Here is a 12,184-nt window from a genome sequence, read left to right on the forward strand (position 1 = left end):
TCTGTGCCCAACCTGAAGCTCCCCATGGGGTTGTTGTGGCCAAAGTGCAGGACCCTCTCCATGTGACCAACAAAGATGTTAATCAGCACCAGTCCAAGTACCAACCCTTGAGGAATGCCAGTTGTGACTGGTGTCCATTTTATAATTGAGCTGTTCAGCACTCCTGTGATAGGGACATGGGCCAAGAGGCTTCCCAAGGCCTACCTTCTTGCCATGGCCTGGCTACCTTGGCTCGCATGGCAGGGAGAGAGTGTGCAGCAGGACTCTTTTTCCTCTTCTAGGTGGTCACTCTCATCACAGCTGGGAGGGGGCCTGCAAGCCAGCCCATCCCAGAGGACTCACTAGGGTCTGTGGGCCACCCCAGAAGGAGCCACTGTGCCATCCCAGATGCCCATGTGTAGTGAAATGAGGCAACCAGGTGCCACTAATTGCCAGGGAGTGAGCATGAGCTTGTGTCAAGCCCACCTGTGCCTAATTAGGGTTTGGCCCCCTGGTCCTGCTCATGCGCAGTGGGGGCCCACCCTAATTAGGCACAGGTGGGCTTGACACAAGCTCATGCTCACTCCCTGGCAATTAGTGGCACCTGGTTGCCTCATTTCACTACACCCATGTATCTCACTGGGGATGGGGGCATGCAGCTGCCCCTTGGCACATGCGTGGGACACTTTGATGGCTGTAGCTTCTCATGAAGCTGTGGAGCCAGAAGAACTGATGACTCCAGAGCCCTGTGCAGCTCCAGCCTCAGCCTGGCATCACCCAGAGCCAGCACCCCCTCTTGCCCCATGAGAACACACTGAGGGTCAGGCTGGCCCTGGAAGGCAAGGGGCAAGGCAGAATCCTCCCAAATCTTGTGTTCCTATGCTAGATGCCCAGTGCTCTCAGGGCACCCTGTGCCTCCCTGCTGGGACCATGGTGCCCCAACAGGCTATAAACACTCTCCTTTCTCTACACTGGCTGTGGTGGGCTCAACCCAGCTGACTGATGCCCAGCCAGCCCCCAGGCAATGGCTACTTTGGGAAGACCAAACCCCAGCCTTTATTGCAGAGCATGATGTTGCATGGCAGTAAAGAGCCCTAGGGTCCTCTGGGGTCTCCTTTCCCTGCTGTAGCCCCCTCCCAGCCTCCTGCCCACCCATACAGCCTCCTCACTCCAGGACACACAGAGAGGAAGCCAGGAAGCCTCTGCAAGTGCTGCTCAGCACCAGGGAAAGGATGGAGGTGTTTCCAAGGCTGGCTGGGCCCAAATGCAAAATATGATGTCAAGTGGTCAGGTGGTGCCTCTTCCTGCATCCTGCCCCCTGGTAGCTCCCTCTGTGATGTCACAGCTGTGACCTCACACCGTGTGGGGCCAGCGGGCTGGCACCCTCCAGCACACTGAACCGTGCTCTCAACCTCCTGCCTGGAAAGAGCTGCCTGCATCCTGGGGGCTGTGTGCCTGTGGCACTGTCACCAGAGCAGCCCATTTAGGCGCTGGTCCAAGTGGCCTTTCCTGGGCAGGCAGCACTCCTGCAGCAGAAGAAAGACACACAGGCTTGCAGAGAAGCTTCATTTCCTGCCAAAATGAGGAGAAGAAGTGCTCCTGCAAGAATGCAAAGCGATGCCCAGTCAAGAAGAGCCAGGAGCAACATGGAAGAACGTGCAGCTCGGGCCATTCGGGTCCTGCAGAATAGGTACAAGGGTTTGTTCCTTTCAGGAACATCAGGTGGGGGGTAGGACCCCCAGAACCTAAAGGAGGGATGGGGGGACACGATGGAGAAGCTGCAAGCACTGTGGGCAGCTCAGCAGTGCCAGAGCTTGGGAAACCTGCCGTGAGTGGGCAGGTTCTGGGGAGAAGTTGGTGCTGTTTGGGTCAGGGGACAGATGGTGAGAAGCTCCTGTGCCATCCCACTCTGCTGCTCTTCTGCTGCCCTGTCCCACCACAATGGGACCATCTCCTGGGAGGCTTCCTCTAGAAGCCTGTATTGTGGCCATGCCCTTGGCATGCATGGCATGGAGATGGTGAAAAGCTGTGCTCCCTCTTTTTTCCCCCATAGGTGCACCCCCTCTCCGGAAGAGCAGGGGACCAGGTGGGAAGGGCCAGCAGTGTCCATCCACACCACAGGAACATATCAGTGTAAGTTTGTGGCTGCCTGTCAGCCCACATTTGAGCCATGAGCCTTCCTGGCTCAGCCAGGACCCATGGCCCTGCAGAACCAGCCTCATCGTGGCCCAAGGGAGGCCTGAAGCCACCTTGCCTGTGTGAACATGGGGAGCTGGCTGCCAGGGCCATGAGTTTGTGGAATACCATAGCAATCTCGGGCACCCCAGTATGGTAGTAGTGTCTGAGATTCTAAAGCCTTGTGCCAGCTTCCTTTGTGCCCTGCCAGTAAGGGGGTGCTCCCTGGCCCTCGCATCCCATCTGACATGGAGCACCCAGCTGCTCCCCTCTCCAGGGTATAAACCTGGTCCTGCCCCACAGGGGTGGAGTTCATACGACCAGCATCTGCCTCCACACAGGGGTCTGGCACATGCCCTGATGGGAGTCCTCAAGAAGGGTCCTCAGGCTTTTCTCTGCTTTCTTTGCCCAGGGCTGGTCTTCAGCGTGGCGTGCATCCTAACAATGGCCGTGCTCTCCCTCCAGAGATGCCTCAGCACAGCCATCTCCACCCTGTGCGTACAACATGTTCAGAGCAGGCATGGATATGGGGGGTGCCAGTGGGTGAAGGCGAGCAAGGGGAAGCTGGAGGTGCTCCCCAGCAGGAGACCCCCTGACTCCCCTACAAATAGGGGCTTTTCAGCTTGAAAGAGACAGTGCCCCAGCACAAGACTTGAGCACGGCTAACACCAGGACTTGCTCTTTTTCAGGAAAGAAATGATCCTTCTGAAAAAGAAGAGGTGCTTGACAATCCTCTTTTTGATAAGTCTAAGTATTCTCGGTGAGTGCTGGCCTGCTGTCAGCAGACACTCAGAGGTGCAGGGTGTGAATTTCAGCATAAGGAAGAGGTTCTGGAGGATCTGTGGGGCCCTTCCAGCTTCCCCCTTTGTGGGTCATGAGATGCTCGGTGCACACAGGGGAAATAGGGCATAGCTGTGGGGTGCAAAGCACACCTGGAAACCAGGTCTGTGCAGAGCCCTGAGGAAAGAGTCTCCTAGCCTGGAACTGTAACCTCACTCTGCACCCGTTCCCCATGTCCTCATTCAGCCCCTTGCCACCCTGGTGCAGGAGGTGCTTGTGGCTACAGGGGCTGTTAGACCCCAGTCAAGTAAATCTCTCTCTGTGCTGGGAATTACAGCTGGTGCCTGCTGCGAGGCCTTGCTGCTGATGTGGAGGCTGCAGGCAAAGGATTTGGCAGAGGTCAGTGGCCCAAGGAAAGTCCTGCAAAGGAGAAGTGCTGGCGGTGGGTGGGTGAATAGCCTCGTCCTCTGATCCCAGAGGGTGACCTAGAGAAGTGGCAGCAGCTGGCTCTGGAAAGCCCTGGAGCTCAGAGAGCCTTTCTCTTTCAGATGCTGATGCAACATCCTGAAGCTCAGTGGAAGTCCCCAGGGTAAGAGGCCTCTCCTCCATACTGGCAGCACCGTTTATGGGGCACCAGCAGGCACTCCCATGCTTTTTGCACTCACTTGCACAGCTCCCAGGCCTTGTGTCTTTTGCTCCTGCTGGGGCCAGGGCCTTTTGCTAAACCTGGAGGGAGAGAGAAGCACTTGCAAAGTGGGCAAAGAAAAGGGGGCTCCAGCACCTCTGTCCCTCCTGCTCTCCCAGGGCTTGGAGGCTCCAGGAGAGGCTGGGCAGCTCTCTGACAAGATCTGCTTTTCTCTGTCTGCAGGAATGTGCTCACTGAGTGCCAGGAGCATGTTCCCCATGAGATGCAACAGCTGAGGGATGAGGTGTCACACATGGCTGCAGAGATCATTGCTATGAAGAAGGTGATGCTGCACTTTGGCAAAGAGGGCAGGGATAAGTGCAGGGCCCTGCACACCTTTCCTGGGCCAGTTGGTGTAGGGGCTTTTCCCGCTCAGCCCACACATCCCTCCCTTGCCAGGGGCTGCTGGTTGAGCTTCTACTATGTAAAGCCCCTTCTCCTGGACAGGCCTGATGGGGCTGTGTTTCTCCTGTTCATTTGTGTCTTTCCTAGGAAGCTCAGGAAATGCAAGAGGCCATGTCTGCAACCACGTGGATTTCTGACTGGGCTCTGAAAAATGCAGGTATGGTCAAAGCTCGGGTCCAGGCAGGTGGATCTTTCTCACTTGGCTCCTGCTTGGCATTCCTGAGAGCAGCCTGAGCTACAGACTCTGCTCTCTGAGGCAGAAGGAGGTGGGAACCAAACTACAGGGCCCAAGAGCAGGGCTGTGGCAGAGCAGGTCCCTTGGGCCCACCCCAGCTCTGCTGTCAGACCCCTCGCTGGTGCCCTGGCCATCCCCCTGGCAGCATTTCTGCCCTCTCCTGGGCTGTGGAGCTTTCCTGGGGAACAAAAGTATATGGCTGAGTTACCCTCTGCTGTCTGTGCATCAGGGCCTTTGCTTGAGTCTGCTGCCATTCCTGTGCAGCCATCTCCCAGCACTCACAGACCTTCTCTTTGTGTGGCTGAGATGCCATCATCAGGCACTGGGATTCCCTCCTTGGCCTGGGACACCACAGGGGTGCTGGGTGCTGTGGTCTGTGTAGGGCTGGCAGGAAGCCTTAGAAGTTGATCCTCTGAGTGTGGCTCCTATTTGCACTCAGCTACTCTCTTCTTTCAGGGGCTTGTGTTGATCTGCAGAGATTGTCCAGCACTTCATGGCTGTGCAGGGTGCTTGGGCTCCGGTGTACTGTCCCAGTCCAGGACACCTTTGTGCAGGTACAGTAGCAGAAACCATCACTGCTGCTTCTCTTCCCACTTAGATAAAAACTGGGGGCAAGCCCTGGGGCATCCCCCTCAGGCCAGTGGCATTGCTCAAGGACATGGCACTGATGTGGTGCCTGGCACCTGTGGTCTCTCACTGGGCTTGTCCCCCTGGAAAGGAAAAGCTGGTCTCAGAAGGCATCTGAGCTGAGTAAGCTGAGCTGAGCTGAGCTGAGCTTCCTGCTCACTGTACCTGCTCACTCCTGGGTGTAGCAGTGACCCATTTCCCCAACACAGCTCTGACTGTCCCTTTCCCAAAGGGGCAGGGGAGGCTGCAAAGCTGCTGGCCAAAAAAGAGGTTTCTTGAAAGCCCTGACTCCAGGGCAGGGTATAAGATGCTTCCCCCTGGCTGGAAGGTTTTCCTCTCTTCCTTTTTGTGGGCTGGGGAGATGTCCAGGCACTTCTGTCTACTTCCCAACATGGGATTCATTTTGAGTATAAGCAGAGCCCATGGACGCAGTGCCTCCTGTGCTCTGGCTGCAGGCACGAGCCATGGCCCCCATCACACCCGCCTCTTCATTGTTCTTGCCCTCTGCTTTCAGCCGGACTTTTCCCCGGGATACTGCTGGCCTTTCCAGGGCACAGAGACCGAGGTGCTCATCCGGTTGCCTGTACAAATACAGCCGATGGCTATCACCTTACAGCACACCTCCAGCACAGCTGCTCCACCAGGGATTCGTGGTAGTGCCCCCCGAGATTTCAGTGTCTATGTAAGTCTCTGCCAGGCACTGGGGGCTGGGAGCTGCCCTTGGGGAAAAGCTGTAACGGGGACTTGGTGCTCTCTGCATGTCTGCTGAGATCCATGTGCTCCCAAGCACTGCCCTTCCCTTCCCTGAGGGGACACGTCAAGGGACACTCAGGGTAGTGTCACCCTTCCCAACACTTGCTTAGAGTGTTTTGGCCCGGCCCTACGGGGGCCCTGAGCAATACACAAGGAGAAGACTCAGCCCCCTACATCCTATGCCAGACTGCACAGGAGCAGCAGGGGTGTGGTGCAGATGACAGGCCTGGATCTGGCACTGGCATTTCCTCGTGGTCAGGTGGAGCCTGACCTGCTCTCCTATGCTTTATCTCCAAGGGACTGGATGAGGAAGGCAAGGACAAAACTCTGCTGGGCACATTCACCTATGCCATGCAGGAGGAGCTGACCCAGACCTTCCCTCTGCAGGTACAGCAAGTGGGTATGGGCAAGAGACCAGGGCAGAAATGCTGCTTTGCCAGGCCCAGCCATGGCCTAGAGAAACATTGGTAGGACCATGTGACATCTGGCAGGCTGGCAAAAGCAAAAGTAAGGCTGTAGTGGCCCCACTACTGCTGCTTGGGTCCCTGGAGCTGCCTGGCTGCACCCACCAGGCAGACAGTGGCAGGGAGGATGCCCAAGCACCTTGCCCCAGCACCTGCAAACCTCAGGCTTCCACAGATGCCTGGCACACTTTCCGAGGCCAGACACAGGGCTCCTTGGCTACCTGGGTGGGAGAAAGGAAGGAGGGAGAAACTGTCTGTCCAGCTGGGGTGGGAGGTGATCCTAGAACAGGGTCTGGGCTGGGAGAGGAAGATACGCAGAGCCTTCTCTCCCTCTCTGCACCCCAGGAATGACACTGCTTTTTGATGTGATTTCTTAGCAGCTTGGGATCCCTGGAGCATTTCGGTTTCTGCAACTTGACATACGGAGCAACTGGGGAAAACCACGATATACCTGCATTTATCGAGTGCAGGTGCATGGGAAGAGCGTGGGAAGGAAAGCCGTGAGTTAGGCGACAACAGCAACAAGTGGGGGCTTTCCGTCATGGAGAAACAGTGCAGAGGTTGGTGGCTGTTTGTTTGGTGCAGAGCAGTGCCATTTCAGAGTTCCTCTCAAAACTGCCTACTTCTGCCTTTCACAGTCTGGAGCCTTCTTTGGTCTTTCTGCTCTCTGCCCATCACTGCCCATCTGCAGAGATGATAAAGAGCAAAAGGAGATGACTCTCCCGTAGCCTTTCCTTGCCTAAGTTCCTGGATGAAATCCTTTGGCACGAGGGCTGCTCCCCCACTTCAACTCTGGAAGGGGTCATTAGAGCCTGACAGTTCTTGAGTGTGGTCATCTCTAAAGCAGGGGCCCATTCCATTCTGGGGATACCTTGCCTCTGGGGACTGGGCTGAGAGATGGAATGAGAATGAGAGATGCTCTCTATTAAACCCTCTTCCTTTCTCCACAGGTCTGTAGGGATCACAGGCAGATGAATGGACAGCATAGCATCCTCTCAGGATACTCTTGCTGTCCTGCTCTTGCCATGTGAGCACACTCAGGATGAACCTCTCCATCACTTTTCCAGGCACCCAGGCTGTATTTCCCTGGATCCTCCTTCTTGACAAGTGTCCAGTCATCTAGGACCTCTCATGGTAACCAAGACTCTGGTGATAAGGTCTGATTAATAAAGATGAGGCAAAGAAGGCATTAAGTATTTCAGACTTTTCCTTATCCTTAGGTGACAAAAGCTCTACTTCACTAGGCCTTGGGCAACTTCATCCAATGGGACCTGTTTTAAGAGGTGACCACCAGAGATCCATCTCAAGCTGAATGACTTTGTGATTCTCATGCAAAGCTGGATTTAAAGAAGGGAACTTGTTGCAGACTAACATGTTTGTGGAAGCTGTTAAAATACATACAACTTAAATATAAGGCTGGTAAAACCTATGCACACTGGAACAGGACTGTGGAATACAAGACCAGGTCTGAGGCAAACCTGAGTTCTTCTACAGAGCTATCGCTTTAGCCTGGAAGTACTGACCACCTGATAAAGTTTCTCTCTCTCTAAACCAGGCAAATAGAACACTGTCCTAGTAGTTATTAGTGTATTGAAGAATTCAGGGGGAACACTTTACTGGCTAAACCAAAGAGTTAATCAGAAAACCAGAAACCCCTTCTGCTAACTTCAGTGACTAACAAGTGTTTGATGAACCTAAGTCATGGCATAACAGACAATCGCTGCCATATCATCAGGTCCTTCAGTTTACTGGCCTGTGGTGAGTGAAACCCTAGGGATTTCAGAGTGAAGCAGAACTATCTCAACAATATGAAATGAACTGCCCACACATTCATTACCAAGTAAAGAAGTGTACAGACTGGTTTATGACAAAAAGGGGAGGGTATAAATGCCTTTTACATTTTTTTAGTATCTCAATGTGTCTTTGAATTATTTGTTTGCAATACCTTTTGCTTTCCTAAAAGTTAACTAAACGATCTGATTTCCATCAGCTGTGAGTTTGACGGGCTAATTACACAGTAAACATAAAAACTCCCATATTTTCAAGTTTGTTGCTAAATTTGTTAATTTTCTGCAGGTCTAGTAGTTAGGATAGACAAAAATGTTGATTTTAATAATAACATAAATTCACCTTCTTAATGCAATACATGTAATTTTGGTATTTGCAAATCTGACTAGAAATGGTGGCCTTGTCTCATTTCCTGCTTTGCACTCAGCAGACAGCTGGTTCAGCCTTGATGGTTGCTGATTATTTTCTCTTCTGAGGTGTTTAAAGAAGGATCTTGTCCTTGGGTACTTTTCCATAGCTTTTATCCTTTTTCACTGATGTCTTGCATTGTTAGTGACTTCTTCATTTTGGTGATGCAAATCTTTGATTCTTTGTTCTGTTTTGACCCTTGGAAAGAAATTCACTGTTATACAGCTACCTGAGTAAAACTGTCATTTGTCACTCCCTGCAAAGAAAACTAAGCTCTAAACAGAAATACGTCCAGTAGGATTTGACCATGTGATACCAAAAGTTGGATCTTTGTAAGGACAAAATGAAAGAATCTCTGATTCTACCTTGGAGTTTGGAAAATTCAAAAGCAGAAAGAAGACCACATGGCCTCTTATATCCTATCTCCTGTCACATTATCTCAGTTGTACAACTCCTCATCTAGGGCTCAGTCCTGAAAGGTTGTTCCCTGTTGTTTGTAGGGTTATTGTGAGAACTTCTTGAATTAATTACTGCAAAAGTTAGTCTGCAAGAAGGATGCTTCTCTCAGTTCTAAGCCACTCTAAAGATGCAGTGAACTCAGACTAATTAAATTCAAGTCAGTTTCATGACACAATCTGATCCTTAATACAGTGAGGGGGGGGATGAAAATGAAATAATTTTAGAGTGCTATTGCTGCTCTAGGAAACAATGAACCATAGCAAGAATGGGCAGTGGAAGGATGTACAAAGATATGAAAATGAAAGACCCCCAAGTAATGCATGAGGACAGAGTGAAAAAAACACTGTATGTGGGAGAAAGAGAATGGACAAAACCAGCATCCTCAAAGGCAACTGGTAGAAAGAAACCTGAAAATCTTTAAAGCACCTGGCTCTTTTACATAATCTATGGATGGAGGTACATAACATATAATTTTGCTGATAGGGCTTCTAATCTGCCTATGCAGAAGGATTATTCTCACTGTCTGTGACTTAACAGATGTGATTGCTAGGGAAAGCACATTAGTTGGTACATTCTCCAAGGCACCATTGCAAACCATTCGAATCAACAAAGCCAAGTGCAAGGTCCTGCATGTGGGTTGGGGTAATCCCAAACACAAACACAAATACAAATTGGGGGATGAAGGGATTGAAAACATCCCTGAGGACAAAGACTTGCTGGCAATGTGCTCTTGAAGCCCAAACAGCCAGCCATATCCCGGGCTGCATCAAAAGAAATGGGGCCAGCAGGTCAAAAGAGGTGACTGTACCCCTCTACTCGGCTCTTGTGAGACCCTTACCTGTTCAGTTCTGGGATGCCCAGCATAAGAAGGTTGTGGAGCTGATGGACCAATTCCAGAGGAAGCACACAAAGATGATCATGGGGCTGGAGCACCTTTCCCATGAAGACAGATTCTGAGAGTTGGGCTTGTTCTTCCTGGGGTAGGCTCTGGGGAGACCTTATAGCAGCCTTACAGCACCAGAAGGGATACTACAGGAAACCAGAGGATGGACAAGGTCATGTAGTGATAAAATGAGGGGTATATTTGAATGTAGTATTTAATTAAAACAATGGAAGGAGTAACTCGTAAAAGCTGCTACTTTGAATATTAGATGTGCTCAGGCTAAATGTTTTGCTCACAGAAGTCACAATACATGTATGTTCAAGCTGTGCAACCTGGGAAAAAATGTGGTAAGCATAACGTTTCAATGATTTTAGGAAAGAGAAAGAGAAAGTGAAAGAACAGAAGTTAGAGAGGTATAAAACAGAAATTCACAGGTCCTGGATCCAGCACTGGCCCAGTCAATGGGGGAGGGTTGGTGTCATGCATAGGGGAGGGACATGGAGCTGTGGAAACCAGTTCAGAAGAAGTATTTGAAGATGATCAAAGGACATCTCTCCTACAAGGACAGGCTGAGGGGGCTGGTGTTGTTTAGCCTGGAGAAGAGAAGGCTCTGGGGAGAATTTCTAGCAGCCTTCCTGTACCTGAAGGGGCCTACAGGAAAGCTGGAGAGGGACTTTTTACAGAAGCAGGTAATGATAGAACAAGGGGTGATGGTTTTAAACTGAAAGAGTGTAGATTTAGGTTAGACAGTAGAAAGAAATACTTTAGTGTGAGAGTGGTGAGACACTGGACCAAGTTGCCCAGAGGAGCTTTGGATGTCCCCTCCTTGGAAGTGCTTAAGACCAGGCTAGGTGGAGTTTTGAGCATCCTGGTCTAGTGGTAGGTGTCACTGCCCATGCAGGGGTTTGTAACTACCTGATCTTTAAAGTCCTTTCTAACACAAACCATTCTGTAATTCTGTGATCCTGTAGTTTCCAGCAAGTGTTGTAGGTACAGCCACCAAGTGCCCACCAAGCTGCTCTCTCACTCTCCTTGCTCACTCTCAACTATGAGGAAACTGTTTACCAGGGAGAACCTCCATCCCCTACTGGATGCCAGAGGAAACACTGACAAAGGATGTGGAAAAGGCTGAGATGCCTGATTAATTCTTTGCCTCAGGCTTAAGCAATAAGATTGGTTATAAAGAAGAAACCACACTTCCTAAGCTAGGACATAGGTACCAGGAGCAGAATGACCTCCCCACATCCAGGAGGAGATGGTCAGTGACTTGCTATACCATACAGACATCCACAAATCTATGGGACTGGATGGGATGCACCCAAGTGTGCTGAAAGAACTGTCAGAGATGCTCACCAAGCCATTTACCATCATCTACCAGTAGTCCTGGCTGACTGGAGAGTACCAGCAGGCTGGAAATCAGCTGATGTAACCCCCATGTATAAGAAGGGACAGAGGGATGGTCTGGGAAATTACAGTCCTGTTAGTTTGACTTCAGTACTGGGGAAGGTGATGGAGCAGCTCATCCTGAATACCATTATGGGGTACATACAGAACAAGCAGGTGATCTTGACCAGTCAGCATGGGTTCATGCAGGGCAGGTCCTGTTTGACTAATCTGATCTCTTATGACAGGGTGACTTGCTTATTGGACAAGGGAAGGGCTGTGGATGTTCTCTACCTTGACTTTAGCAAGGCTTTTGACACATTTTCCCACAGCATTCTCCTGGAGAAGTTGGCTGCTCATGGCTTGGATGTGCACACCCTTCACTGGAAAAAAACTTTGGCCAGATCCAAAGAAGTGTGGCCAATGGAGTTAAATCCAGCTGGCACCCAGCCACAGGTGGTGTCTCCCAGGGCTCAGTGCTGGGGCTCTCCTGTTTAACATCTTTACTGATGATTTGGATGAGGGGACAGAGTGCACCCTCACTAAGTTTCCAGATAACACCAACCTGGGTGGAAGCATCCATCTGCCTGAGGGTAGGGAGGCTCTGCAAAGGGATCTTGACAGGCTTGATCGATGGGCTGAAGCCAACTATGTGAGTTTCAACAGTGTCAGATGTTGGGTCCTGCACTTGGGCCACAACCACCTCCAGCAGCCCTACAGGCTTGGGGAGGAGTGGTTGGAAAGCTGCCCAGCAGAGGTACCAGAAAGTGCTGACTGACAGCTGAACATGAGCCAACAGTGTGCCCAGGTGGCCAAGAAGGCAAACAGCATCCTGGCCTGCATCAGGAATAATGTGATCAGCAGGAGAAAGGTGATCTTACCCTTGTACTCAGCCTTGGTGAGGCTGCAGCACAAGTACTGTGTGCAGTTTTGGGCACCATAGTATAGGAAGGACATTAAGGTGCTGGAGAGGGTGCAGAGAAGGGCAACCAGGCTCTTATGAGAAGAGGCTGAAGGAGCTGAGGCTGTTCAGCCTGGAGAAGAGGAGGTTGAGGAGAGACCTCATTGCTCTCTTTATCTCACAGAATCACAGAATCACAGAATCTACCTGAAAAGAGGCTATAGTGAGGCAGGGGTTGGCCTCCTACACTGACCCTGGT

At 51.3% G+C, this 12,184-nt stretch overlaps 1 protein-coding gene across 1 annotated transcript; it reads left to right on the plus strand.

Annotated features, from left to right (window-relative positions):
* The first annotated feature begins 1,559 nt into the window (after positions 1 to 1,559).
* On the plus strand, positions 1,560 to 6,612 carry LOC115599922. Its single transcript, XM_030467608.1, has 10 exons — positions 1,560 to 1,701; positions 2,033 to 2,112; positions 2,458 to 2,648; positions 2,844 to 2,914; positions 3,272 to 3,333; positions 4,112 to 4,181; positions 4,716 to 4,813; positions 5,401 to 5,568; positions 5,937 to 6,026; positions 6,484 to 6,612. The coding sequence occupies exons 1-10, from the start codon at positions 1,560 to 1,562 to the stop codon at positions 6,610 to 6,612; spliced, it is 1,101 nt and encodes a 366-aa protein (XP_030323468.1).
* Positions 6,613 to 12,184: the final 5,572 nt, after the last annotated feature.

The sequence above is a fragment of the Calypte anna genome, chromosome Z (assembly GCF_003957555.1).
Source record: "Calypte anna isolate BGI_N300 chromosome Z, bCalAnn1_v1.p, whole genome shotgun sequence".
Classification (NCBI taxonomy): Eukaryota; Metazoa; Chordata; class Aves; order Apodiformes; family Trochilidae; genus Calypte; species Calypte anna.

Bases quoted from the DNA above. Each gene is read 5' to 3' on its own strand.
- LOC115599922 (XM_030467608.1), top strand. From the start codon at position 1,560: ATGAGGAGAAGAAGTGCTCCTGCAAGAATGCAAAGCGATGCCCAGTCA. The intron at 3,334-4,111 runs GTCAGTGGCCCA...TGTCTTTCCTAG, and splicing joins AGGCAAAGGATTTGGCAGAG to GAAGCTCAGGAAATGCAAGA. The intron at 4,182-4,715 runs GTATGGTCAAAG...CTCTTCTTTCAG, and splicing joins CTGGGCTCTGAAAAATGCAG to GGGCTTGTGTTGATCTGCAG.